Source organism: Colias philodice, chromosome 12 (genome assembly GCF_061535455.1).
Source record: "Colias philodice isolate Cphi_HAF_F1 chromosome 12, ilColPhil1 Martin Lab GWU primary, whole genome shotgun sequence".
NCBI classification, from domain to species: Eukaryota; Metazoa; Arthropoda; class Insecta; order Lepidoptera; family Pieridae; genus Colias; species Colias philodice.
In genome coordinates this window covers 4,499,832-4,525,667 of record NC_143097.1, presented here as the reverse complement: position 1 = coordinate 4,525,667, position 25,836 = coordinate 4,499,832, and the positions used below count along the sequence as shown (strand labels likewise).

Sequence of the window (25,836 nt, the reverse complement as noted above, 5' to 3'; positions counted from 1 at the left end):
TATACTTATGTTTGATTTTTTACCAGTTTTTATCAGATTCCAGATTCAGACGGCTATAGTTTAGGAAAATCGAAATACGCCGACTGCCGAATGGTAACACTGTCCATAAATAATAAACACGTCAAAGACCGTTTACAAACTCCGAGGTTTACAACGTTCTATTCAATAATAATTGTCTGTGGTTACCTGTGGTTAACCGTCAAACTTCAAAGCGACATGATACTCATGAATAAATCTATGACAGAATTTCATTTTGGAGGGAAAAAGAACAACGCGTAGCATCATTAGGTCCCGTTTATTTTACAATTATTTATTTTTTAAAGTGAATTATACAGGCACAAACAATTTAAGTGAAGTATCAGTGATTAATAATTTACAAACATGTCTCAAACTACGCTGACTACATTTTTTAATAGCAGAAAAAGACCTGCCTCTGATGATATCATTAGCTCCAAAAGTAAAATACCTAATCTAGAACGAATACCAGAAGCTAATAAAGTTGAAACAAAGTCCAGTACAAGAAGTAGTGAGACAATCACTAAATCAAATAAATCATCTTTAAATAAAACTATTAAATCTGAATTACCAAAGACACAGCATGTGGAGCCGATTGCAAAAGAATCTGCTTCAGGGGAGAAGAAAAATGTGGGAGCATTTGCAAAGAAGTCGAATGCGTCGAATATTGTGAAGAATACCAACTCTGGTAAAAGTGTTTCACTCAATGTAGCTAGAAAAGAGCTAAGTTTAGGTGACATCAGGAAGAAGTTAGCAAGTAGTTCCCGGTTAGCAGAATTGAGAGCATCAGCTGAACGATTAAGCAAGGGAATTCAAGAACTCAAAGAAAAATCTGATAAGAAAAATCTAAAAGAATTTAGGTCAATTGATGTGGACGTTCCTCAGAGGTAATAAACATTTGATTCCTATTTCGTACCTATTTCAAAGATAAGTGACGTCATGGTAATTAAAACAATTCTTGATTCTTGTTTCAGTCCTAGTAAAAAAGCTCAGATTCAAAATGAACTCTTATCACCCAAGAAAACAGTTGAAGCTCACACTTCTCAAAGACCAATGATGTCTCCTAGGAAGGTATTTGTGAGCCCTGTCAAGAGCCCAAGTAAGGTAAGTCTACAAACAAATTATCTGGAAGATATTTGAAACATGGATACTCTTCAATTTTTTTACATTTGAATAGCCTGCAAATAGCCTTTGCAAACTTCATTATAGTAGTACCTATATTGCAAATAAAAAAAGAAGATAAAAACATCATCATTTTCATATTTTATATTCAATTTAAGACAATGTAGGTCAAGATAGTAACTTTTTAAAAATCTCTTAAAATCCTCTTTGCACTCAATAACAAATCATTCTAGGCTAAATAAATGCTGACCTACTATTTTCCTTGTGTGACATTGTTCTGACCTAAAATTGAGTATGCATATGCATTTTATTACTCTATGACAAAATAAAGTAAACAATTAAAGTACATTTGTGTAGTATTTTTTTATATTTTGCAATGGACCTATATTTAGATATTGATTTGTTTATAATTCAACAGGTGCCAGCATACATAAGACATGCATCGCTAGCCTCTGCATCATCAACTTTACTACCGTTACCACACCACTACAGATTCCTCGCTGAGTTGTTCCGTGGCATGGAAACTGTTGTTGCATTATTATACAACAGAAATGAAAAGATTACATTTGCCAAACTAAAACCATCAGTGCAAGAAATGCTCAAAAGAACCTTTTCAGAGAAACACTTAGCTCAAATCAAGCATTTAGTGCCAGATTTTTACAATTTTGAAGTGCAGAAAAATAAAAATTTCAGCTCCTCGTCTAACAGAGATACATATGAGCTGATTATATCTCCCAACTTCCCCAATGATATTAAAATAATGAATCCAAGTGTTTTATTGGAAAGAAGGAGATACTTCTATGACACGCTACTACAAGTAGTTAAGAAGCACCATGCTCAATATTTGTTGACTCTTGACCCTCCACTTGAGATTTCAGATAACAAGTTGGTGCGCTGGCATCCTGAATTTGAGCTGGAAAAAGTTCCTGAAATTGAAAGTTCAAAGTTGCCAGAAATGCCAAACGCAGAAAGGATGACTTCTGCTCAAGACGTACTTGCAAAAGCCAGAGAACTTTTCAAATGCAACACTAAAATGGAACGGGCTTTGGAAAAACTAGCAACGGCCAAGGCGCGTGGTTTGACTGAACAAGAAAAAGCAGTAACAGGACTAAATGATGAACCCACAACATCAAGTGCCGGGACCCAAACAAACAAACCATCAACTAGCAATGTGACTATTTTGAACCCAGCTCTTCGGAACTTGCCAGCATCACTGCTTGAGAAAGTTAAAGCAAAACAAGCAGCAAAAGCATTAGAAGCTATGACGAGGTCTTCAGAGAATGAACAAAAATATGCTATTTATAGCCGCCTGCCAGATCTTGCCAGAACTCTAAGAAACATATTTGTTACAGAGAGAAAGAATGTTCTTGCATTGAACATAATACTTTCTAAATTGGATAGCAGTTTTAAGTCTAATGTCTCCTCAAGTGATTTGCAAAGAGATATAAAAATATTGACAGAGGAAGTGCCAGATTGGATTAAATTGCATGAAATAAGAAATGCAACTTATTTAAAATTAGATAAAACTACAGATCTTAAAACGATTATTTCCAAATTAGATGAAATGGCTGCCAAATACAAGACAGACTAATTAATGTTAAATGAAGACTGAATTTTAAGTTAAGCAGTTGTTATTGTAGATTTTAAAGTACAAATTGTATTCAAAACTATTTCATTGAGGATTTTTTTTTCTACTTTTGATTGCAAAATTGTGGTGTGCTAGTTGTAAGGAACTTTCGTTTTGACATGAAATCATTGATTTTCGTAGAAAAATTTTTGACATCAAATAAATTAGTACAGTAGCAATTAACATTGACATGTTATTTATAATATGTATTAGACATCATGCATTGTTGACATTCTACTATAGTTTTATTTTATTTAAGTATTAATTTAATTTTTATTTCTATTGTGCCTTCAATATTTCTCGTGTTTTTAAATTATATAGTTTCGCCAGTCCTGGCTGCTATGATTTCGCTACTCACTTATATACTTAAGCATTTTAAATTAAATCTTTTTAATCGCATGCAAGTGATTTTATTTTCAATGGTTTACAGAAATAAAACACAAAATATGTAATTACTTCAATTTTTTTTTTATTTAAAATACAAAAAACTAATTTTAATTTAAAAGGTTGAAATTAACCTCTCCTTTTCTGTAACCTTCAAGATATTGTCTAAGAATATCATTTGGAACTGTGTATGCTTTTACAACTGGGTCGTTTTCCATATCTTTCACGTAACGCACCTGTAAAGAAAAAAAAAGTTGGCTTATAAATATTTTTAAAATTAATTTAACTTGGTTGTAAATAAATACGAATTCAAAAATTATACTTGTAAGTACTTAAAATTATATGTTACACTAGCTTTCCGCCAGGGGGTTAAAGAAAAACGCGCATAGTTCTCGTTTCTGCAGTGGGATTTCCGGTAAAGCGGTACATGCTTTTCTATTGATCGTAATCAAATTTTAATTTATTTATAGTCAATCAATATTATTATTACGAGTATGTAATTGTAACTTACTAGAGTAGGGAATTTCTTTTCATCAAGGCTTAGTATCTTATCAAATTCGGCTGCAACAGGCATTCTTTCAAACCACGGCCAGATCATGTAATCAGCAAAGCCCGGTTCGCTTCCATGAAGAAAAGTTGAACCACGTTTCTTAAGTTCGTTTTCAATAAAAGTTAAAGCATTAAAGAACCCGTTAGTAGTGTCCTCTGTGACTGGAATACCTTTAACGACCTTGAAAAACATCGAATGTATCTGAAAAATATAATAATATTCATTAGGTACCTATATGTAAATAGTATATAATATTTTGTAGAAAACTAAACCGCCGTCAACCACCAGCTTTCGTTCATCGTTCAATCAGTCGAAAGTTCTGAAGTACCAATTTAAAATAAGGTACAGGGGAATTGAGAACCTCCTCCTTTTTTGACGTCGGTCGATAAAATGTTAAATGCAAGTTCTAGAATCTAGACCGTTCAAAAATAAATCAATATTTTATCTTATCTGCACATTATTCACAGTGCTACAATAGGTGAATCGTGTCCCATTGAGCTTTATTAGTACATACATTACTATAGCCACATACTAATAATAATATACTACGATAGCAATCAAGCTTCACTTACTTGACCAACAGTATAATATTTTTTGTAATGTATGTAATCGGTCTACTACTTCCTCAGATCAGCGCGTTCAAACATACCCAACTAAATTAATAAATATTTTTATTTTATACACATGAATGTGCTTTGATCAAAATGTTCTAGGAATTATAAATAAATAATTCCGTAATAATTTCATTTTATTATATGCTGATTTATATAATAAAAATTTTTACTATGCCATTCCATGTATTCGGTTATACCTAAGTGTTACATGGTCAACAAAAATGCAAGTGCATTATAAATTCTGCTGTGACGGATAATTTATTGGGTTTAAGACGTATGTTTTGGACTAAATCTATACTTACATAGCCAGACATTTCAACGATGGTTTTATCAACCGCCTTTCTATATGGGTCCTGTGGCAATAATTTCCTTTGGGGATACGCTTCGTCTACGTATTCGCTGACGATAAGACTTTCTATTATAGAGACATTTTCTGATATTTCTAGCGATGGCACTTTACCTATAATTCAAAGTTTTAAATTAGCCTTTAAAGGAACAAAGATTTTTGGTGATAAAATATGATAATACCTAAACACCATCGTTACCTAAAGAACTTTTAGATGGCAACCATTCTGGCTTGTTCAATAGGTCTATGTTCACTATTTCATAATCAACATTTTTAGCATTTAATGCCAAAACTGATCGCTGTGCAAAAGGACAGTATCGCATGTTATACAATTTCGGCTTTCCATTCCATTTCGGTAGGGGATCCCCTGAAAGAAAAAAAGAGATAATTAATTAATAAATACCGTTAAATTTAATATATATTTTTTTAAAGATTGTACCTACTTATTCTACGCATTGTTTTTATATTGTACCTAGATGTACCTAACTATAAAAAATAATAAATAGATACCAATATTTTTTTAAAAGATACCCAGAAATGCACGCAATATAGCTATTTTGAATGCTATCTGAGTGAATAACAAAAACAAATCACAACAATTTAAAATGTTTGTTGGCCCGCGAAAATCAAAATAATTGACTTTACTGTAATAAATTTTAGGTAGGTACTCTACAACCTACAATAATTATTATTTAAATTACATAGTACTTTATACATAATTGCAATACCTAGGTACATACATAGTGTTATTTTTATGTGCGGGTGTCTACATAGAGTTCAAGGCTAAGCCGATGGAAGACAGAAACCTAATTACATAGAATGTAAGTATATTATTATTAATAATTAATAACATAAAATCCACTCGTTTATTTTTATTATAGTTAGTTATTGTGATTCGTAAGTCTTATTTTTATAAAAGGCGACTGGTCCGATAGTAGTGCCAGACATCCGTTTTGTCCTTATCAGAGTGATGATACTTGATAGACGTAATAACAATTTTGTTATTTTGTTAGATACCTAATTAAATATTTGGAAATGTGTGGTGATAGCGATCGCTATCACTCCAAAAAGCAGCAAGACGGATGTCTGGCACGACTAAATAGTAAATACATAGTAAACTATATTATATATGTATTATAGTAAATACCCATGATATTATACCTACTTAAGTAATAATAATTGTTACAGTTACCTATGTACCTAGTTAAAAAAACTAAAAACACGTTCGATAGTATCAACTAAACTATTTTTTTTTTTGTTATCCAGGATAATGATTTAAAAGAATTATTATTTATTGAATATGAGACAGATTACAGAATCGAGTCGAGGAGTGAGCTACATACAGGTAAAGCTAATACTGTATTAATTTTACAGCTATTGTGATCGAATAAAAAGCTGACGCAGTTAACCAGCTGATGTCAATTGGGGCTTATTAGCCTCATTTTAACATGCCGTTTTAGGTACTTGTAAAATCATTATCTAACAAATAAAAAAAATACGGGTTGCACTCCGGGAGTGCCGGCAGAAGTGAAAACTTGATTATTAACGTTCAGCATGTTTGATATTTTGGAATGGTATCCGTCTGACGCATGGAATATAAGGGCTAAAAAAAAACATCCGTCTCACGCTTTTTCGATCAGGTCACGTGTCCTGACGCGAGTTTAAGATTTTATACCCAACGCCGCTAAAGAAGTTTTTACTTCAACTATCTGAGTAAATACTTTAAGTAGATAACTGCAGAGGAGGAACATAACAAACTCATAATTGATTAGACAATATACTATAATTATAATACGTAATATTGCACATTTCTAAGCCTAAATGTAAGTAGCCAATCAATAAACATAAATAGCCACTGTATTACAAAGTAAATTTGAAATTTATAATTTCCCGCCAAAAGCAAAATGCCTAGTTACTATATTTATTTTGGTAAGCTTAGAATAAAATATACTTACTTACTATAAAATATATTACCTATATATTTTAGTTTAGTTGACTAATTGATTATGATAGGTTTAATTAACCTAAAATGGTGTTTATGTATAGGTATATAAGTGAGTGCTAGACATCGGATTATATGCACTAACAAAATGCCAAAATATGCATGCAAATATGCACTAAAAAAGGCCGAAATATGCACTAAAAAAGGCCGAAATATGCACTAAAACGACTGATATGCCTAAAATATGCACAATACAAAATCAAAAAACCTTTATTAATTTTAAATTTAAATCAAAGATTGTACAAAAACAGTGAAATTTTCTTGAAATTAAGTATAGTTTTTGTGCCAATATACAATTTAGCATTTTAACCAAATTTTCGAGCGCAAATTTGTGACTTTTGTCACCCGCGAGCCCTGTGTTGCCACCTTAGACCTTTCCAGGCTAAATCTAGCCCTTTTTTGGAATTCAACCCGTGTTTTAAGTTTTTAGCCCCAAAGGGTAATCTAGCCCTATTTTTAATGGCTCAAAAATTACTTAAAATGGAGCCCATTTTGTAATTTTTTGCCATTTTACCATGCCAAAATAGGGTTGGTTTACTCGCTGAGCGTTCTGATTGGCTAATAAAGGTTAGTCGACCAATCAAAACTCCCGCTACTTAACGAAATATGCACGATTGGGGAAAAAGGCTATATTATGCACTAACGCCGTAATTAGAGAGTTTTATGCATTTGCATATGCAAATATGCAAATGCATATAATCCGATGTCTAGGTATAACCTAACTGCAATATTATCTTTATGTGTATTAGGTACGAATAAATTCAATTATAAGTTATTATAGTTAGATTACTAACTAATAAATAGGTACCTAATTAATTAATTATGAACATAAAATTTACTCGTGTGCGTATTTAAATAGATGATGTCTTATTTTTCTAAAAGATTACTGCGTAATAGAAAAATGAAAATGTACAACACATTACACATCTTATACAATATCAGCTGTTTTATTAAATTTACTAACAAACAAAGTTGAAAGTACAGCAAGCCTCGACACCATTCTATTTACTTTGTCTGTTATGAACTCATGAAATTTTATTAACTACAACCTAACAACATAATATAATATAAGTTTGCATTAGGTATATAGGTAGGTACTTACCTATAAGAATAAAAAATTATATCTATAGAATAAAAAATTACAATTACTCACTCACCTTTTTTCAAATGTTTGCTATTAAAATTAATAGTTTTGCTTGAAGACATGGCTCTGATCGAGATGATATTTTCAACAAGATTGAAGATCGTAAGTGGATAGACTTGTTTAAATAACATTCCGTCCGACCCAAGCGGGTTTATCAGTTTACTGCATATCGGGTGTACCTATAGATAAATTATTCATCTATGCAGACGCGCCCCACTATTTTTCCTAATTGCTAGGTAGCTATGAGTTAACACTAAAATTATAAATAGACTAATCAGGAAAAATACTCCCCCCACTCCGCAATTATACTCAACAAAAAAGTGGCGGGGCGCGTGGACGGCACTATCAATGCCGTGATAAGAAACTACTCGTACAAATTTTTCATATCATGCTTGTAATCATTCTTTTATATAGATTACAGATCCATTAATATCATGGTTATTTTAATTTAATGTATCAGAATGACGTGTGTGCGTTACCCAGGCAAAATGTTTTGCTTTAGAGAGATGAGACTTAAACAAATAATTAGTGTATCATGAGGAGCAATTTGTTTACTAATAGCAAAATTTGTTTGAATTGTAGTTTTTAAGTTATTTAAGAAAAACAAATTTTGCTGGAGTAACGTTTGAAACGTTACCCAGGCATAATCGTCTTTCAAAAATTAGTTTCAGCACGGAACCAAATACATGAATAGATAGCTTTTGTTGAGTAGTAAATGTTTATAAATAGCAAAATTTGTGTGTGGTATAGTTCTTTAGTTATTTAAGATTTTGCTGCGGTAACGTTTTGGGATTTCCCAGATCTCGAAAACGGCTCAACGCAGAAGTTTGAAAAAAATACCAATAAAAGACCTTAATTTGTTTAAATTTGTTTAATCATTAGTTTTTGATTTGGTTGACGTAAACCAATGTAATTAAATGGTTTCAAAAATCAGAAGAAGCGGGTTTACATGTAAACCAATACACTTATAACCAAATAAACAGCTGTAAAAAATACCCGTGGTTCGACGCTTGTTTACAGCAGACATTTTAGATTTCATACTTTACACGTTAAGAAGATAAAAACAAATTTGATTTATTTTAGACTGGTCGTACTTTAGCGATCGAATACGCAGTTCCCATAACATTAAGAAACATGGCATACTTTAAACAAATTAAAATGATTCATGAAAATTCTTTCCTGTTAATTTCAGCCTTGAATTACGGCTCTAATGAAAGTTATCTCAAAAACAAGAATATGTCAGCAATTCTCTAATAAGCCGACCAAATTGAAAAGGTCACGTAAAAGCGACTGCACCGTACGTACGGGTAATCTTCGCAAATTAGCAGCTTGGTAACCGATGTTTTGTACAGTTAAGCAGAAAAACGTTATTCGTGAAGCCGATTTTTTAATATTTTTTAAGTGCAGTACCATATTACACAATTTTTACTAGTTAATAAAAGTGTAATATCATAGTGTATAATTTATAGTGTGATTTAAAACAATACAAACATATATACATGTAGCTATATTTTTAGTACTTAATTTGTTGTTTCTGTTAAACCAAATGTTTTATTTTGATACCACAACGCAAAGCCACGCTAAAAACGTTTTAACGTTCTTGATGCTAGTCAGAGCAGCGCGCATCGCTGTGTGCAATGCAACGCAACAGCTATATGCCTTGTCTTACTTACTCTTAATACATATTTAAGCCGATAATACATATTTTGTAAAAAAAAACATTAAATGTGCTTTGCACATTACACACACAACGCCGACTCAATTCCAACTCAAGTCACACTGTGGTATTGAAATATGAGCTTTATGTCGTGTTACTTAGAGTGGATATTTCAACATTAAGTTAAAAGAAGGTTACGACGCTTTGACAATGATTGGTTCACGGGTTATCCACCTGTGGCAGTCACATGTAATGTTAAAATATTCACTCTAAGTAACACGTAACAAAACTCAAAAATGTTGATGCTAAGGCAAAGCAATACATATAATTTGTATGAGACTGATTTTTTAAATAAAAATAATGAATCTTAACCATTTTATTATTTTAACTAACCTGACCAGAAAACTTTTGTATTCAACTGTACTAACAAAACATCTATATTATCCTGTTCATTTCAGATGGTTGCGCTTATGTATGGTGCGGTCGCTTTTATGTGACCTTTTCAATTTGGTCGGCTCATTAGAGAATTGCTGACATAATCTTGTTTTTGAGATAACTTTCATTAGAGCCGTAATTCAAAGCTGCAATTAACAGGAAGGAATTTTCAGGAATCATTTTAATTTGTTTAAAGTATGCCATGTTTCTTAATGTTATGGGAACTGCGTATTTGATCGCTAAAGTACGACCAGTCTAAAATAAATCAAATTTGTTTTTATCTTCTTAATGTGTAAAGTATGAAATCTAATATTTCTGATGTAAACAAGCGTCGAACCACGGGTATTTTTTACAGCTGTTTATTTGGTTATAAGTGTATTGGTTTACTTGCAAACCCGTTTCTTCTGATTTTTGAAACCATTTAATTACATTGGTTTACGTCAACCAAATCAAAAACTAATGATTAAACAAATTTAAACAAATTGAGGTCTTTTATTGGTATTTTTTTCAAACTTCTGCGTTGAGCCGTTTTCGAGATCTGGGAAATCCCAAAACGTTACCGCAGCAAAATCTTAAATAACTAAAGAACTATACCACACACAAATTTTGCTATTTATAAACATTTACTACGCAACAAAAGCTATCTATTCATGTATTTGGTTCCGTGCTGAAACTAATTTTTGAAAGACGATTTTGCCTGGGTAACGTTTCAAACGTTACTCCAGCAAAATTTGTTTTTCTTAAATAACTTAAAAACTACAATTCAAACAAATTTTGCTATTAGTAAACAAATTGCTCCTCATGATACACTAATTATTTGTTTAAGTCTCATCTCTCTAAAGCAAAACATTTTGCCTGGGTAACGCACACGAATGACGTTGATACATCTATAAATGGAAAAATGAATAGAGTTGCACAACATCACTATATTGTATCTAAATAGTCCACTGAAGCCTAAGTTCCAAAGGGGCAAAGGGTTAAAGTATGAAATAAAAATACGCATAGCATTGTTAAAACTTTTAATTTAATATACACAACCTAATTTTTGTATAATTATTTATAATTTAATTTGCAACATATCACTAAAATTGACAACAACATTAACAAAATTAAAGATATACATAGATCATAAAATGAGATTCATAAAACGTAGTGCAATTTTTAGAAGGTAAACAGTGCTTTGGAAGTACTTATTTAGGAATTTTTCGAGAACTCACATTACTTACAACACAATGCAAGTGAATTATTAAACTAACATTTATAAATAAATGTATAAAATACAGAAAACAGCATCAATAAGTACGTAAAATGAAAATCATAGCAATTATGTATAAACTTGGATTATTCTGCACTTTATACTGCGATTACTGGCGATAAAAATGTATTTACTTAACTAACATTATTTTTTCCTAATCAAATAAAATTACATATTAGGAATAATCTGAAATATCTCTAATGCGACTTTGCGGATGGATATTTCTTATTATAAATAGGCAATAAGTACAAAAATAATTCATTATTTTTAGTGTATTTTTTGTGGCTTCCTTTAGACTCGTTTAACTCGATTAGCGATATAAACCTACGTAGGTACCTACATATTTTAAAATAAAACTTATTGCAAGTTCAAACTTCAAGCATAATATCAAATAAATAATTAATATATTTTTATTTTGGTTATCATTATTATTGGACCTCATTCATATTGCACATAAACGTAAAATTGAAATAAATAAGTAAATATATCTCCGATCAGAAATGTTACATAGATATCGATTTGAACGTGACAACGTCCGATTGTGCTTCTTTGTCGTTCGTTCCGCGCTCTCGCTCGCACTTCAAGCCTTACACGGAACGCCTCAGAGCGAGGTAACGCCGCATGAGTCATGTTTTTTCGTGCGTGCAGGTGGCTCTATCTAATTATAAGACGTTGTCACGTCAAAAAATAATAAGTTAAATACTGGATAGATAGTGTAAACTGTATTTTCTTGCGTGCACCATACGGCCCCTTTTGACGTTCTACATAGCATTTTTTTTATTTTATATTTATACCTTTTAAATAATATACATAATAAAATAATATTATACCATTTAAACTTAACCTAAGAGTAATTTCATATTTGTACTGGTTCTTTTAAAGGATAGATGTATATCACAAATGTTTAAGTACACAATGCCAATTGAAATATTGATTTGTAAATTAGAAACAAAAAATGGAATGTTTTCATTATCTTACAACCTAGACAGCTGCAATGAATAGAAACTACGAGTATTAGTTAATTTCATAATATAACTTTGTATATAATAAATTAAATATTAATTATTCTTAACACTTAAACATTCCGATGAGTTATAATGAAAAACTATTATAATGTCATAATTTACACTACATAAGCTGAGTTGTTACTAGTATGAAAATATATATTAATCTTTTAATTTTTTATAAACTTTTTTAGTTGAAGACATAGAGAAAATATTATTAATCTTTGCTACAGCACCTACATTTTAATCCCGTCACTTTTAATTAATTTTTGATCGCAAATAATATTCTATAAAACACTTCTGCTTTTTACCCGACTGCGACAGAAATAGGGTTTTGTTTCTTTGGCGCGCTCCATAGCCCAAATGATTAAACTGCCAGAACTCAAGAGTGGCACTGGGTATATTAGTAATGATTATTAAGATGAGTTAAACGGGCCATCCCTCATTAATTATTTGAAACTAGGACATTTTTTCACCAGCAAACCTTGTTTCATTCGCACGCCCCCCTGAAAGTATCATCTAAGTGCCAAAAGATCCGTGTAGCACTATGGTTGGTGTTTTTTACAATATTGTTATTTTTTTTTTAATTTTACTACCAAGTAACTTAGTAGTTTGGGTTAATTTTTTTTAATTTTTAATTTTTTTGTGACAGATAAATATAATATATAATCTGTGCTACTATGTTTTCTTTTTGAATATATTCTGTAGGTTCATGTTAGTCTTCGACTGTTGGAACATCTGTGTGACCCGGCGGCCAACTTCTTGTGCCGCTTGTAAGTTCGTGGCTGGTTTTGGTGAAGGAACTCTTGGCGTTTCGTTTGTAATCACGTGGAGTAGCGCTTCAATGGCCGGCTTATATTGTGTGAGGGGTGGGGATTGAACGCTTTCTTCTAATTTCCTGGAAAAGAGTTGATACATTAGGTGTTTTAGTTGTAGATATTATAATTGTATTGATTATTGTGGTCGTAGTTGTTGTATAATGTATCAATACAATGTACTATTACAATTTGTAGTTGTAAAATATCTGTGATCTGTGATGAATATATCTAAGCGATGAATAAAACATTAAAAAATTGGTTGTCTGTAAAGTCGGTTTACTGACGATAGTTGAACGTGACAACGTCCGATTGTGCTTCCTTGTCGCTCGTTCCGTGCTCTCGCTTGCACTTCAAGCCTTACATGGAACGCCTCAGAGCGAGGTAACGCCGCATGAGTAATGTTTTTTCGTGCGTGCAGCCGGCGCTATCGAATTATAAGACGTTGTCACGTCAAAAATATTTCAATTTATTTACTCGCTGACAAATTTACCACAAATAAACGAACGCAGGCGCACTGAATATTACACTGTATACTATACTGCACAATAGTATTGCAAAATTTCTATAAAAAATACATATAACTTACCGTAAAGCTGGCAACAATGCCGGATGGTGGCTGCAGTGGTGTGTTGCCAGCTGTAAGCCCGGTGTTAGCGCGGCTACTAGTTCAGATGATAATTGCCGGTGGCATAACAGACATAGTAATGATACCGCTGCAATAAAATGTAAGTAATTGAACTATATTGCATATAATATGACGTACAGTTTATAGAATATCCTTTAGATATTATTTATACACAAATTATACACTTAATATTAAAATAAATGGATTGTGTTAATGAATCTTGACATTTAATTAAGAGTCTTGGTAGTTTATATTTCAACAATGAATATATTCTGACCGAGCTTTTCATGCTAAAAAAATAATCATTAATTGAAAACACAAACATTTTTTGAACAAATGTGCAAAATTCCCTCAAACGAAGCAAGTACATAAACCATACCTAAGATACAAGCCTTTAGACCATTTAATAGAAAACAAACCAAATGTATGTAAAACGTGCAACATAAATACAATTGTAACTGTGTAAAACAAATGGTTTTTAAATAAATATATTTTTCATTTTCAAACCTTTCTCAGACACAGCGTGGCTTTCTACCGTCGGCAGGACCAATAAAGTAAGCGCTTCAGCAGCTTTAGCGCCTTCTTTGCCCGACAGAGGGCGTGATTTCAATAGCTCTTCGAATGGCGGCCAACACACTGTCTGTAGTGACGTGCTTTGAGCTCGAACCACGCATGTTCGTGTTACACTGCCCCACGCTGATATTGCTGCTTCGCGGACTGAGCTGTTAATATTGAAATCAATTAATACATAATTAACATCATTCATTAATTAACAAAAGTAAAACAAAATTCTATTGTGGAGACCAAATATAATATCAATGCAATTGAGAGCGACTAAGTCATAGATAACAAAAACATATCGACGACGACCATTGCACTAAACACTATACTCTCGAGTAGATAAGGGTAATATATTCCAGTACGTACATTAATTATTATTTATTATGTTTAAAAAGTTAGAATAATGGATTAAAAAATGAAATACACTTGTAAATTTCTGAGCAACGCAGTGAAGGCGGATCAAAACACTTCTTGTGAAATTTACGGCTACATAATATAATACCCACACAAAATAGTGATAGAGGCAGACGTCATAGAATAGGTCAGACCGGATGCTTAGAACATTGGAACTAGTAACTCTACATGTATTTGATAGCTCTACCTTAGCTCTACACAAGGTAGAGCTATAGAGTCTCAAGTATTTGATATCTCTACAAAAGATAGAGCGATAAAGTCATATATTATGAATTTGATAGCTCTACACAAGCTAGAGTGATAGAGTCACACTCACACATCATCATCATAGAGCAGCGCAGTAACAGCTGGCAGTAAATGCCGTTCTATGCATTCATCGCTCACTTGCGCTATGTTCAATAACTCTGTGATCAAGTTAGCTATGTACACGCGTATTGCGCTACCGCTGGTAGAGTCGCAGCTACTGGCTGAAACTGGAAGTTTTGTAAATATTTATAAACTTAATATTAACTTTACGTTTACTGTTTCTAATTTCTATGCACATTTAAATTAGATCTCTTATCTGAGATACAGGTAATCTAGTTCAGAAGGAAGATCAATATTGAAATGTTTTATTTGGAGTTTGAAGATTTTATTTGTGAAATCTTTGGACTAAAACATACTGGTTAAAAATATATCTATTGTTTTTATTACTTTTTGTGTAACGAAATGGTGGTGCCTAAGTGGTGACATAAGGCAAAATGACTATTACATATCTAATTCAAGCTTTATAAAAAGTCGTGTATAGTTTTCGTGTTCAATAAATGAAAATTACCATTAATGTAAAATTACCAGTAAAGTTTTAGAGTTAGAGTTGAGTACATTAGGAATAATACTTACATTCTCTTAGACATTGTAAATAGAAATCTAAGACATCCGGCCTATGTTTTGCAAGCCACTTCAACGGTATAGATATTATTTTACTTGGAAGACTTCTTATACTACTGTACATAACCCACCTGAAAAACAAATGGTCATGAAGATACTAATTATTTTTCGTAAATCTGTAAATTTTACCATGTTTTTAAAGTAATAATCTCGTGAGAATTATTCCTTTTTTCCAGAATCGGCTTTCTTTTAATGTAAGATTTTAAAAGCCCTCTTAATTTTTCCAAAATGTGCGTGTGTAAGGACACGTATAAGGCCGGTTTTACAAAATCCTAAGAACAGTTAGATACAAATACTTACTTTTGCAAAAATTCCGACTGTTGCTCGCTCTCTTCCACAGAAAACACAATAGTGACTAAATATATACCGACAATAATAACACTGTCCACATTAACTGCGTGCAGTTTTTCCAATTTATTCTCCAAATCATTAATAATATTCAGGAATATTGGATTCATCACTTCTGTTGTAAAATGTACGCCGAAATTGTATACGTAACTACTGAATAAAGTTATAAGAAGCTCATATATTGCAGAGTGATTTAGTATTTTGGATGTGGTCGCTATTTCTAATATTTGCTTAATTCTGAAAAAAGTATATAAAATTGAGAAATCATATTAGACGTCTTACATTCTTAATAACGATAGTCTTACTATATTTGAAAAGGTCATTTGTTTGTGACTTAGAAGACAACTATTTCATGAAATTGGTTAAAAAAACAATTAATTCAATAATAATCGTAGATCTCTTCAATCCTCATCAGTCACTAGAGTTAAATATAATAATTTTGTAAGATTTAAATACAATAAAAAAAAATAATTAAAACAACCAATGAAAACACTCACACTTTCACGAACCAAGTTAGCTCCGCCCACCGCACATCTGGTTTCTCTTTTAGCAAGCTATTCATAGCCACTATCAAGTTCTTAGCATCATAACTATCGCTCATGTAACACTGTAAATCTATAAAACTCTCTTGTTCGCACAATAACACGTCTTGTAAGTTAATCTCCATATCACAGTTGTGGGTCATTTCTTTGACAATTTGTACGTTAATTACATACGCCAATTTGGCGAGCACTAAAACTCTTAGAACCTCTAGATATAATAGCACAGACTTCCATTCGCCTTCTGTGCTCGATTTCACTAGAATCGATATTATTCGGCTGTATAGTGATGATGAAAATTTACCTAAAATAATGGTACCATTTTTATGTTCAAGCTATGGACATGTCGGTACGATTTGTTAAATTGAATATGTAATTACAATGAAAATAACTGAACAGATTTCCATTAATTTAAATGCTCATGTAGATTTGATCGTCATAGAAGAGCATTTACGCTACTTATTTTCGCGCAAAAATAAACTAAAAAATATTTTTTGCCAAATTAGATTGATAAAATATTTCAAATTTTTTACCTAAATTGATTAATTTCTCAACATAAATTGTTGCAAAATTAAATTAAAGAGATAAAATAAGATTAATTTAAACGGAAAAAAAATAACTTGAGTTACACATAAAAAATTACATACCAGCCATCAGAGCACTCCTAGCCAACACAGGAACAAAAACACCCACTGTATCCTTCACAATCCGATCAACGGGGTCCTTCAAGAAGTTGAACAGTATATTCTCCAATTGCCCATACTTATGTTCCGACGTTGGACAGATCAAACAGGCCGCTCTCAAACCCAACACTCGAATCTCAATTTCATTTGATTCACACATTAATACAACCAAACTTAGCAGTAAAGACGTACATAGTTCTATAGGTACATATGGGGCTATGGCCAGACATATTTGACTGGCTAAAATCCTGCGTTCTGGCGACCTGGATGCAAGCAATTCCGCTATGGAAGATAGAACTTCGCCACTACCCCCCCATTTCACTATGAGGCATGTTGCTGGAATTGGAATTTATCTTTAAATATGTAACATATTTTTGTACATATGTTTGTACTTTCATCACATAAAAATAATTGAACAAAAAATTGTTCTAATTGAGAGCTAGCGCGCAAGAGCAACTTTTGTCTCCGCAACTATTTTGTCTCTCCCATCAACTCTATGGGCTAGTAAGAAAGTGCGCGCACGTAGCGACGCAACTCCCGGGACTTTTTTTATTAGCCCATAGAGTTGATGGGAGAGACAAAATAGTTGCGGAGACAAAAGTAGCTCTTGCGCGCTAGCTCTTACTGTACGGGGTTGACAATATTACGTCGATTAACATTTATGCTTATAAAACATAAATTACTGTTCCACTGAACTTTAAATTAAATAATAAAATATAAAATCACAAGTACTAAATTTATCTCTATTAAAACCTAAAATTACCTTCACATATAATTTTAGCGTCAGGCGGGTCCGGTTTTTTAAACAGCGTAAGTAAAGTATGCAATAATTTAGCCCGTTTTGCGTCAGCTGGCGGTAACAACACAATGGCCGCTGATAATAAGGCTGCTGATTCGCTTCTCCTACCGACCAATGTGTGTGGAAGGATCTAGAAAAAAAAAAAAGATTGTTTAGTGTTACGACAAACTTAATTATAATTAAAATTGCTCAATTAAAAAAAATAGCGTATAATTAAGAACTTCTTTTACCATACTGTTTCATATCTGTACTGTGACGGGACTCACTATAATTCGATTTATGATTGTAGAGCTACGTTTTTTGAGTATTTAGCATACCCACTTATAATTCGCAAATATAATATATTTCTGTAAGAAATTTAAAACTAACAACCTTCATAATATTGAACATACTTACCCGCGGTAAAGTATCCGCTACTAGTTGTAATAAAGCCGGCAATAGAATTGGCTTATCATTGTTCACTAATTCTGTTAACAGATCATTTGACAGAGCTTCATTCATATCCAATGTTTCATTACACCAGGTCAATAAAGACTCCTTTAAATTATTTGGTAAGCCACTGAAAACAAAAATTATTGTATGAGTGTAAAATATCTTAATTAGAAATAAGATATAATATGATAATATGTTAGTTACATGTTTAGTCGTAACTCGTAAGTAAATACATAAATTGGCAAAAGATTTGCTGTTTTCATATTCCGCATTTTTCTTTGTTTTTGAAGTGAAACTTCTTTAGGCGCGTTGAGAGTCTAATTTCAAGGTCGCGACATTGAAAATTTACTCGAATGGCCATACCGTCGCGTCATGGAGAAAGAAGTTTCACTACTGACACGTGTACTCAGCACATTAAATGAACATTGAACAATAATAATAACACCAAACAGTTTGTGTAGTAACAGACTGCCAAATATATTTCACTTCACAAGTAATTTGTCTACCTATTTATTCTCATAGCAATTTACCTATCAATCCACATCTCTTTAGAATTCTCCACGATATTATATTCATATTGTAACCGCGTCCATTCGCCCGCGTCATTTATACTGAGTGTATCATCAAGAGTGGTGACACTACCACGTCTTAATGGGGAATCTCTTACACTACCGTCAAGCAATGCTGGCTCTATTGAACTTGTATTTGAGCCCTCTTTCTTTGTCCTAAAATTAAAGAAGTCATTATTTGAAGTTATTGAATATTAAATATAGTGCACTGGGGGAATTTCGGATGAGGGGTAATTTCAGAAAATTGTGAATACCACTTCAGAGCATCGCTTTATCGTAAGTATCGTGAAGTAAGGGCATGAAGATATTGTATAGGTTTGATATTTTTATTATACATATATTTAATTAATTTATTATGCATAAAATAGTTTGTTATAGAGTAGTAGATTGTACTTGAAATTAATCAGGACACTAGCTAAACTCTAGTACATATTCATCAACATAATTTTGCATATAATTTTTGGTAAATTTCGCCTTTCGAAAGTTCCTGATTTGATTTTAAGGTTTATCTTTCACACATGTTTTTACAAATCTGCTTAGTGTCGTTATTTGTTGTATAGACAAAGAGCAAGCCCTACTTCACAGCACTGCCCGCAAAAAGTAGCATGTATGTTATCAATAACCATAACAACTTATCATTTTTTTTTTAAATTGTATGAAAAATAAATACAATACTAAATACTTAACATGTATTATACTTACATATGTTTCTCACTTTCAATCATTTCAAACTGATCTGGAGTTGCGCTATGAGTGGAATTACTACTTCCATAGTGATTTTCAGCTGCCATACAAGTGATCGGTTTCTCTAATTGTTGTTCAAGCCTTGTTTGTACTGCATTTAATTTATCACTAGGGATTTGTAGTTCTAAAACTTGTTTCTCTGACACTGGACTAGTTAATGAGTTGAGGCTGACAATAGCAGCGTCGTATAGCTTTTGGAAATTTAACTTCTCTGTTTCTAGGGCAATAATTTTCTGTTTCAGTAGATTTATTTCCTCAGCTTGGATAAGTATCTGTAAAAGTGTATTGATATTAATTATAAGTAATATTTTTAAATATTAATATGTATTTTTAAATATAAATCATCAGTAAAATTATTCACTGCCAGCTCCCGGTCCATCAACACCCCAATTACTTCAGGTGGCCAGAAACAGGCGTCACATTGTGACGCACGTGCCATATATGAAGGGAGATCCTCCCAAAAGAACCAAAGGTCGATGCAGCGAATGTTATAAAACATATGGAAGTTAAGTCATTCTAATGGACGGAATCAAGTAAATTTAAGTCAGAGGTTTCTATGTCACTAAATGATTCATCATCAGACTATAACGCCTTGAAGACTTATTAAGTAGTAGTAGATTCAGAAGAAGCTAAATTGTATATATATGCAACTATATCTTATGTCATGGACAAGATAACGATGTATTCTGAATGGCAAAACCAATCGCACTTACAAAATCTAAAAAATAAACCGAATATAAATTACATAGAGAGTAACCAATGTATTTTGCTCGAAAATTCTGGTAAAAAAGGGTTGAATAAAGTAACTGTCAATTTTAATTCATTTGGCTATCTTAATGATGATCATGACCCTGCTAATGAGTATTTAGAACAAAAAACTATACAGAGGGAAATATACCAATATTTCAAGGCTAGATTCAAATGGATGAGAACAAAGAATACAAAGTGTTATGTAACATGGGAACTATCAAATCGTCGCCACCAGTTAAAAAGTTCGTTTAGTACAAAAAATTGAGAAATACTTACTCAATTAACGTAACGGCACCAGTCTTGTACAGATTAAGGAAAAAATTGAAGTTTTTTACAAATTTCTCGTAGGTTTTTTAACTTTATTGGATATTGTTTAGTTATACCTTTAGTTCAATGTTAGTTTAACGTAACCAATGTTAGAAAAAAGATTACAATGCATAAATAATTAAGTTATTTATAAATTAAAAAACCACTTTTTTGCACCAGTGTTGGACAGTGAAAAATCTAATGATGGACACCCAGTTTTGGACAACATCCAGTTATGAACACCCATTTATGGACTGTACCTAATGTCGTTTCTCCAGTTATTTACACTTGGAGAAGACTTATAGTTATCAATAGAATCTTGAAAATGATGATTGGAATACAATAAATCGGGGATGTATTTATAAAAAATAGTACTTATTAATTATTTTACATACTTATAATATTTAAAACAGTCTTAATTTCCATTTTCTAGGCAAAAATTGGACAAATGCATCGTTAAATACGAGTTATGTCCGTTAAGAAACACCAATATGGTTTTTTTTCTCAATAAGTCAGGGATGAAACATATAACTAAAAAAATTACTGCCATTCCATCCATTTTGGGACTTCTTCTTCTTCGTCATATCACTCTAGGGGGGTAGATGTTACCCGCTTCACGATGTTCCGCCATATCTCTCTGTTTCCTGGCATTCCGCTACACTCGTGAAGTGAATCGCCAATCTGAATCCGCCAGCAGCCTTAATCTGATCGGTCCATCGATATGGATTCCAAATTGTAGCACGAGGCAAAAAGCTTTTTGTAAACTGTTGTCAAGATGGTGTGGATGAAATTTAAGCGTGTGTGCTATATGGTGGTGAAATTTAGCAGCAGACAGCGATCCAAAAAGTTCATCAGAGAACTCTCTATGATAGATGCGTTACAATACGCATAAGTATGCGACTTCTCTAGGCAGTGATAGACAATGAAGCCGAGAACGAGTCGCACAGCACATAATGACCCATCATTGTTCTAAAATATATTCTTCATGTTTAGATAGATATTATGTTGTTGGACCCATTAGTGTAATTTTAACAAAAAATATCAATGTCCATTATAGGAACCAAAGCAAATCCAGTCATGGACAATTGTTGTACAATATTGGAACCCTTTGTTTGAAATGGTCGTGATAGGTATATTATTAATCAGAAAGAAAAGACAATACAGAAAAGCGCATGTAATTAATACCTTTAAAAAAAGTTTATTTTCGACATATGTCCATAAATGGATATATCCATAGAATTAAATCCAGTTATGGACACTGATGAATTTTATTTAAACAACATAACCTATCATGATTTTAAATCGTGTAATATTTCGTACACTTAACTACTATGAATAAAAGTAATATAAAATTTTGCTGACATTTATACAAAAATTCTTATAACCAAAATTGTGTCCTCACTTCCTTAAGGATTTTCTTAGTAAAAACGAATTTCTTCGAAACGAGTCGCAGCAACTAAACATAAAGTTCTGCCATCTTCAAACATTTTGGCCGAATAAGATGAAATGTCGTATTTTGATAGCTTATGAACCAAACTTTTATTTTAAGTATTGCCAAATTATATAACGTTAATTTTGGTCTTAATATTTCAATTTAATATTTATTTTGTCCATTACTGGATGCTTGTCCACCACTGGTGCCGTTACCTTACTGTAAGTTGAAATTTATATTTAATATTATATAACATATTGTAAATTGTAAATTGTAATGAAGATATAAGTATAACATAACTAGGGAATGCAAAACCCGCCAAAATTAAAACCCGGGTTTTTTTTCGAGTTCTATTTCAAAAAACCCGGTTTTCGGTGAAATCGAGTTTAAAATGAGTTTTTTTTTGTAAGTACTTTTTTAAATAAATTACATGGAAACAAATATAAAATGTTTAGTTTATTTATTACGAAGTAGGAAATAGGAATCAGTTTTACAATAATCAACTTTAGACAAAGTAATTCGCTAAACTAAAATATTGAAATTAACAAATTAACTTATAAAAATGTAATTCTTAACTTAATAAACATTGCTTTTAAAAAGGTTTTTTAAAGTATTTTAGGAACGTTTTATCTAGTGCGTTATAACGTTAACGTTAAATCTTATGCGGCGATTACACCTAACGAGTACAGTGGCGAGTCAGTGTCCTCGGCCGAGTGCTCGGTTGGTATAAACACTTCAACGAGTGCTCGGCCGAGTACTCGGCCGAGAAGAGCGGCGAGACAGTCACTAGAATCCCAATTTGTTTACTCGGCCGAGTACCCACTCGCTATCCCGCTCGGCAGGTATAAACACGCACTCGTCGCGTCACTCGGCCACTCGCCACTCGTTCGTTTCGTCATTGTATTTTTTCAAAGAATTATTATTTTTATTCATTATTTCTAATAAATCCCACAATTCGTTAATAATATCTGGTAACAGCCGATTTAAAACCCGTTTAAATTCTTTTTTTTTTCGTTCCATTGCAGACGTCCGCGTCGTGATCAAAACTGAACTGACTCGCCACTAGTGAAATACGTGTAAACACCCACTCGGTTCGGCAACTGTCTCGGCCGAGAGCGTATTTACTGACTCGCCACTGTACTCGTTAGGTGTAATCAGCGCATAGAAACAAACATCTCTTATAAGAAAATTATGATGACAGTTGAAACGGTTGGCGGTTTTGCTTCACAAATGTCACTTTGACAGTGCTATAGTGTTGCCGTTACAAAAAAACCGAAAATACCGAAAACCGGAAACTTGTTAAAAATAACCGAGTTTTTTTATCGTTTAAAATATCACAAAAACCCGGGTTTTCGAATTTCGGTGAAACCGGTTTGCATTCCCTAAACATAACTAAGTGCTCAATAAGTCTTTATTTTTTTTATTAATTATTCATGACACTTTATTGTACAAGTACCAGTAATAAAAACATAATTTAACAAACATAATTTTAATTCTTTAAATTAATTAAAATAATTAGTCTACATAATCTGTTACATCCATATTCTTCAATAGTTCTTAATAAAGAAAGAATACAAAAAATTACCTCATGGTTCCAATCAGAATCATTATCTATGGTCGTTTGACAGCTCACACAGACATTCTCATCCAAATCTGTTTGGCATTCAGCATCAGACCAATAATCACTATCATATTGTGTAGCCACATCATATTTTGGAACATTCACAGCAGTTGTACTGCCTCTGAACAATGATATTAACCCTGAGGGCCGCGGCATGTTCAATCCTACATCGTCCCAGTCTTCAAATTCCTAATAAATGTTGGTTTGAATTAAAAAATATAAAATGAAAGTCATGAGAACTGATTCCATACATCGTATAAAGAACATTTACCAGACTTGGATACTAAATTTTTGTTTTCATTTGTAAGCTCTGTACACTAGAGTTAAACTTCATAATTTGTTTTTTATTACAAAGCATTTTCTCAAATTAGCCTAGAACATTTTGAAAGAAAGTAAGAATTGAACATTATCCATAACACTCATTAACATACAAAAGCAAATAGATACAATTATTTTCATGCCAAGAGGATTAAAAAGTTAATGTTCACTTCAAAGCATATATTTAATTTACCTGGTCTGGATTTTCATCTGAGAATGTAATACTTGTGAGTTTATAATCTTGTAAAAGTAAGTATTCATTTATCAAAAAATTAAGAGCTCGCTTTTCATGAGGTTTCAATGATTTCTGATTAAAATTATTTTTTACATTTTTATCTAAAGTTGATTCACCATCTGTAAAATCATAAACACATTTTTTCAGAACCCTTTTTTAAGAATAACATAATAAATAGCGTTTGCCAAAACAAAATTTAATTCAATGACATCCATATACAATATACCTACATAATATTATGGTTAAAAAAAATATTTGTATCTTACCAGCAAATTGGGTCAAATTGGCTCTCAAAGAATTGATTGTTTCTTTAGCTTTTCTCAACTCAAACTCCAGTACCGCTATGTCTCCACCACTCCCGAGGCGATCACCGCCACCATCCTCAGAATATCTAGCAGTATCTAACGAATCTAGGGTGGCTATGCTGGGTGTACGATCTAATACACATATTATTTTTTTTAAACATTCTCAAACTTTAAGTGCTAAACAAATAACAGACAATATTAATTCTTTCAGTGAATATTGTATTTTAAAATTGCATACATTGATAGAAACATTCTAATAATAAAAAAAGTATCAAAGGTTTAAATTTCTATTCAGTGCTCCAAAATATAAAAACTTACGCATAGAACTCATCTCAGATGCTCTAGAAACATGTTGCTCGAAGTTGCCGGGGTTAGAAAAAAATTCTCTCAATTGCGGAAGTTCTTTGCCACTCTCTACCAATTCTGTATGAAGTTCGAGGGCCGTCAAAAAGTAATGATCCTTTAACAATTTTGTTGCAATATCTTCATAATTGAGATGGGGTGCGGCAGCAAAAGAAGTTTCTTCTAAATCCTTATACGGATTCATTTTTACACTTCTTACAATATTACGGAAATTATATCATCAAAAATACATGTATGAAGTTTGACTATGACAATTTTAAATACAAACATTAAACTGGATATTATCTACGTTACAGCTGATTGTGATCATAACAAGTAATTTGAAATCCGTATTTTATCCAAATTTTCGTGTTTATTTTCTTTATTTTGTTGTTTCCATATCTATAGAAAAGTGACATGACATGACAATGTAAATTTGACATATTCGACATGTCATATGAGATGACATTAGAGGATAGACAATTTTTTTTAAGATTTAATTACAAGGGACACATGCTACGGACACATGACAAAAAACTTTGATTGTTACCTAACTACTGTAGGGTACTTGCCACGAAAAAAGTCCACTGTGTAAAGCAAAAAGTTGGGCCTATTGGCACAGGCCTATGGCCTATGGTAAAATAAAGTTAACGAGTTATTCCCTGTGGTTATTCCCGTTTACCATCATGACCCGTAGGGTTCATAAAATGAGGCTATGATGAAACTGTACCAAAATAAATGTGTTTAATTTACAATATAACTCAAACAAAGTTTATTATTCGTTGGTTTGTCCTCAGCAAACCGGTCTGAAAATTAATGGTGTAACGAATGCACTGTTCGTTATTCGCTTCAATAATTAATGGCCTACGTGTTCGAGTGAGGGCGTATTCAGAAAGAAAGCTTGAAACTTATA

At 32.2% G+C, this 25,836-nt stretch overlaps 3 protein-coding genes and 3 long non-coding RNA genes across 6 annotated transcripts in view; 3 read left to right on the top strand and 3 right to left on the bottom strand.

Annotated features, from left to right (window-relative positions):
- Positions 1 to 25,836, bottom strand: part of LOC149483922 (uncharacterized) — a 188,253-nt gene that overhangs the window by 83,103 nt on the left and 79,314 nt on the right. The gene's annotated exons all lie outside the window — the stretch shown is intronic.
- dup (chromatin licensing and DNA replication factor double parked) lies at positions 180 to 3,163 on the top strand. The gene is made up of 3 exons (XM_089701452.1): positions 180 to 902; positions 990 to 1,119; positions 1,556 to 3,163. The coding sequence occupies exons 1-3, from the start codon at positions 382 to 384 to the stop codon at positions 2,726 to 2,728; spliced, it is 1,824 nt and encodes a 607-aa protein (XP_089557578.1). The 5' UTR covers positions 180 to 381; the 3' UTR covers positions 2,729 to 3,163.
- Positions 3,232 to 8,046, bottom strand: LOC149483930 (pyrimidodiazepine synthase-like). The gene is made up of 5 exons (XM_089701471.1): positions 7,818 to 8,046; positions 4,858 to 5,025; positions 4,615 to 4,772; positions 3,660 to 3,899; positions 3,232 to 3,384 (listed from the first exon to the last, which is right to left on the bottom strand). Exons 1-5 carry the CDS (start codon positions 7,933 to 7,935, stop codon positions 3,259 to 3,261), a joined length of 810 nt encoding a protein of 269 aa, XP_089557597.1. The 5' UTR covers positions 7,936 to 8,046; the 3' UTR covers positions 3,232 to 3,258.
- The window catches only part of LOC149483913 (uncharacterized), a 227,323-nt gene continuing 207,753 nt past the window's right edge, over positions 6,267 to 25,836 (top strand). Inside the window, exon 1 of the long non-coding RNA XR_016316368.1 lies at positions 6,267 to 6,350. This is a non-coding gene — a long non-coding RNA (uncharacterized LOC149483913). The remainder of the gene's footprint in view (positions 6,351 to 25,836) is intronic.
- On the top strand, positions 8,260 to 10,368 carry LOC149483929 (uncharacterized). Its single transcript, XR_016316366.1, has 2 exons — positions 8,260 to 9,331; positions 9,579 to 10,368. It is a non-coding gene; the product is annotated as an uncharacterized LOC149483929 (long non-coding RNA).
- LOC149483928 (RAB11-binding protein RELCH-like) lies at positions 10,882 to 25,358 on the bottom strand. The gene is made up of 16 exons (XM_089701439.1): positions 24,900 to 25,358; positions 24,543 to 24,713; positions 24,235 to 24,395; positions 23,688 to 23,912; positions 19,573 to 19,886; positions 18,832 to 19,026; positions 18,266 to 18,428; positions 17,834 to 17,999; positions 17,035 to 17,406; positions 16,346 to 16,691; positions 15,801 to 16,085; positions 15,453 to 15,571; positions 14,890 to 15,046; positions 14,106 to 14,320; positions 13,560 to 13,686; positions 10,882 to 13,053 (listed from the first exon to the last, which is right to left on the bottom strand). The coding sequence occupies exons 1-16, from the start codon at positions 25,126 to 25,128 to the stop codon at positions 12,834 to 12,836; spliced, it is 3,465 nt and encodes a 1,154-aa protein (XP_089557565.1). The 5' UTR covers positions 25,129 to 25,358; the 3' UTR covers positions 10,882 to 12,833.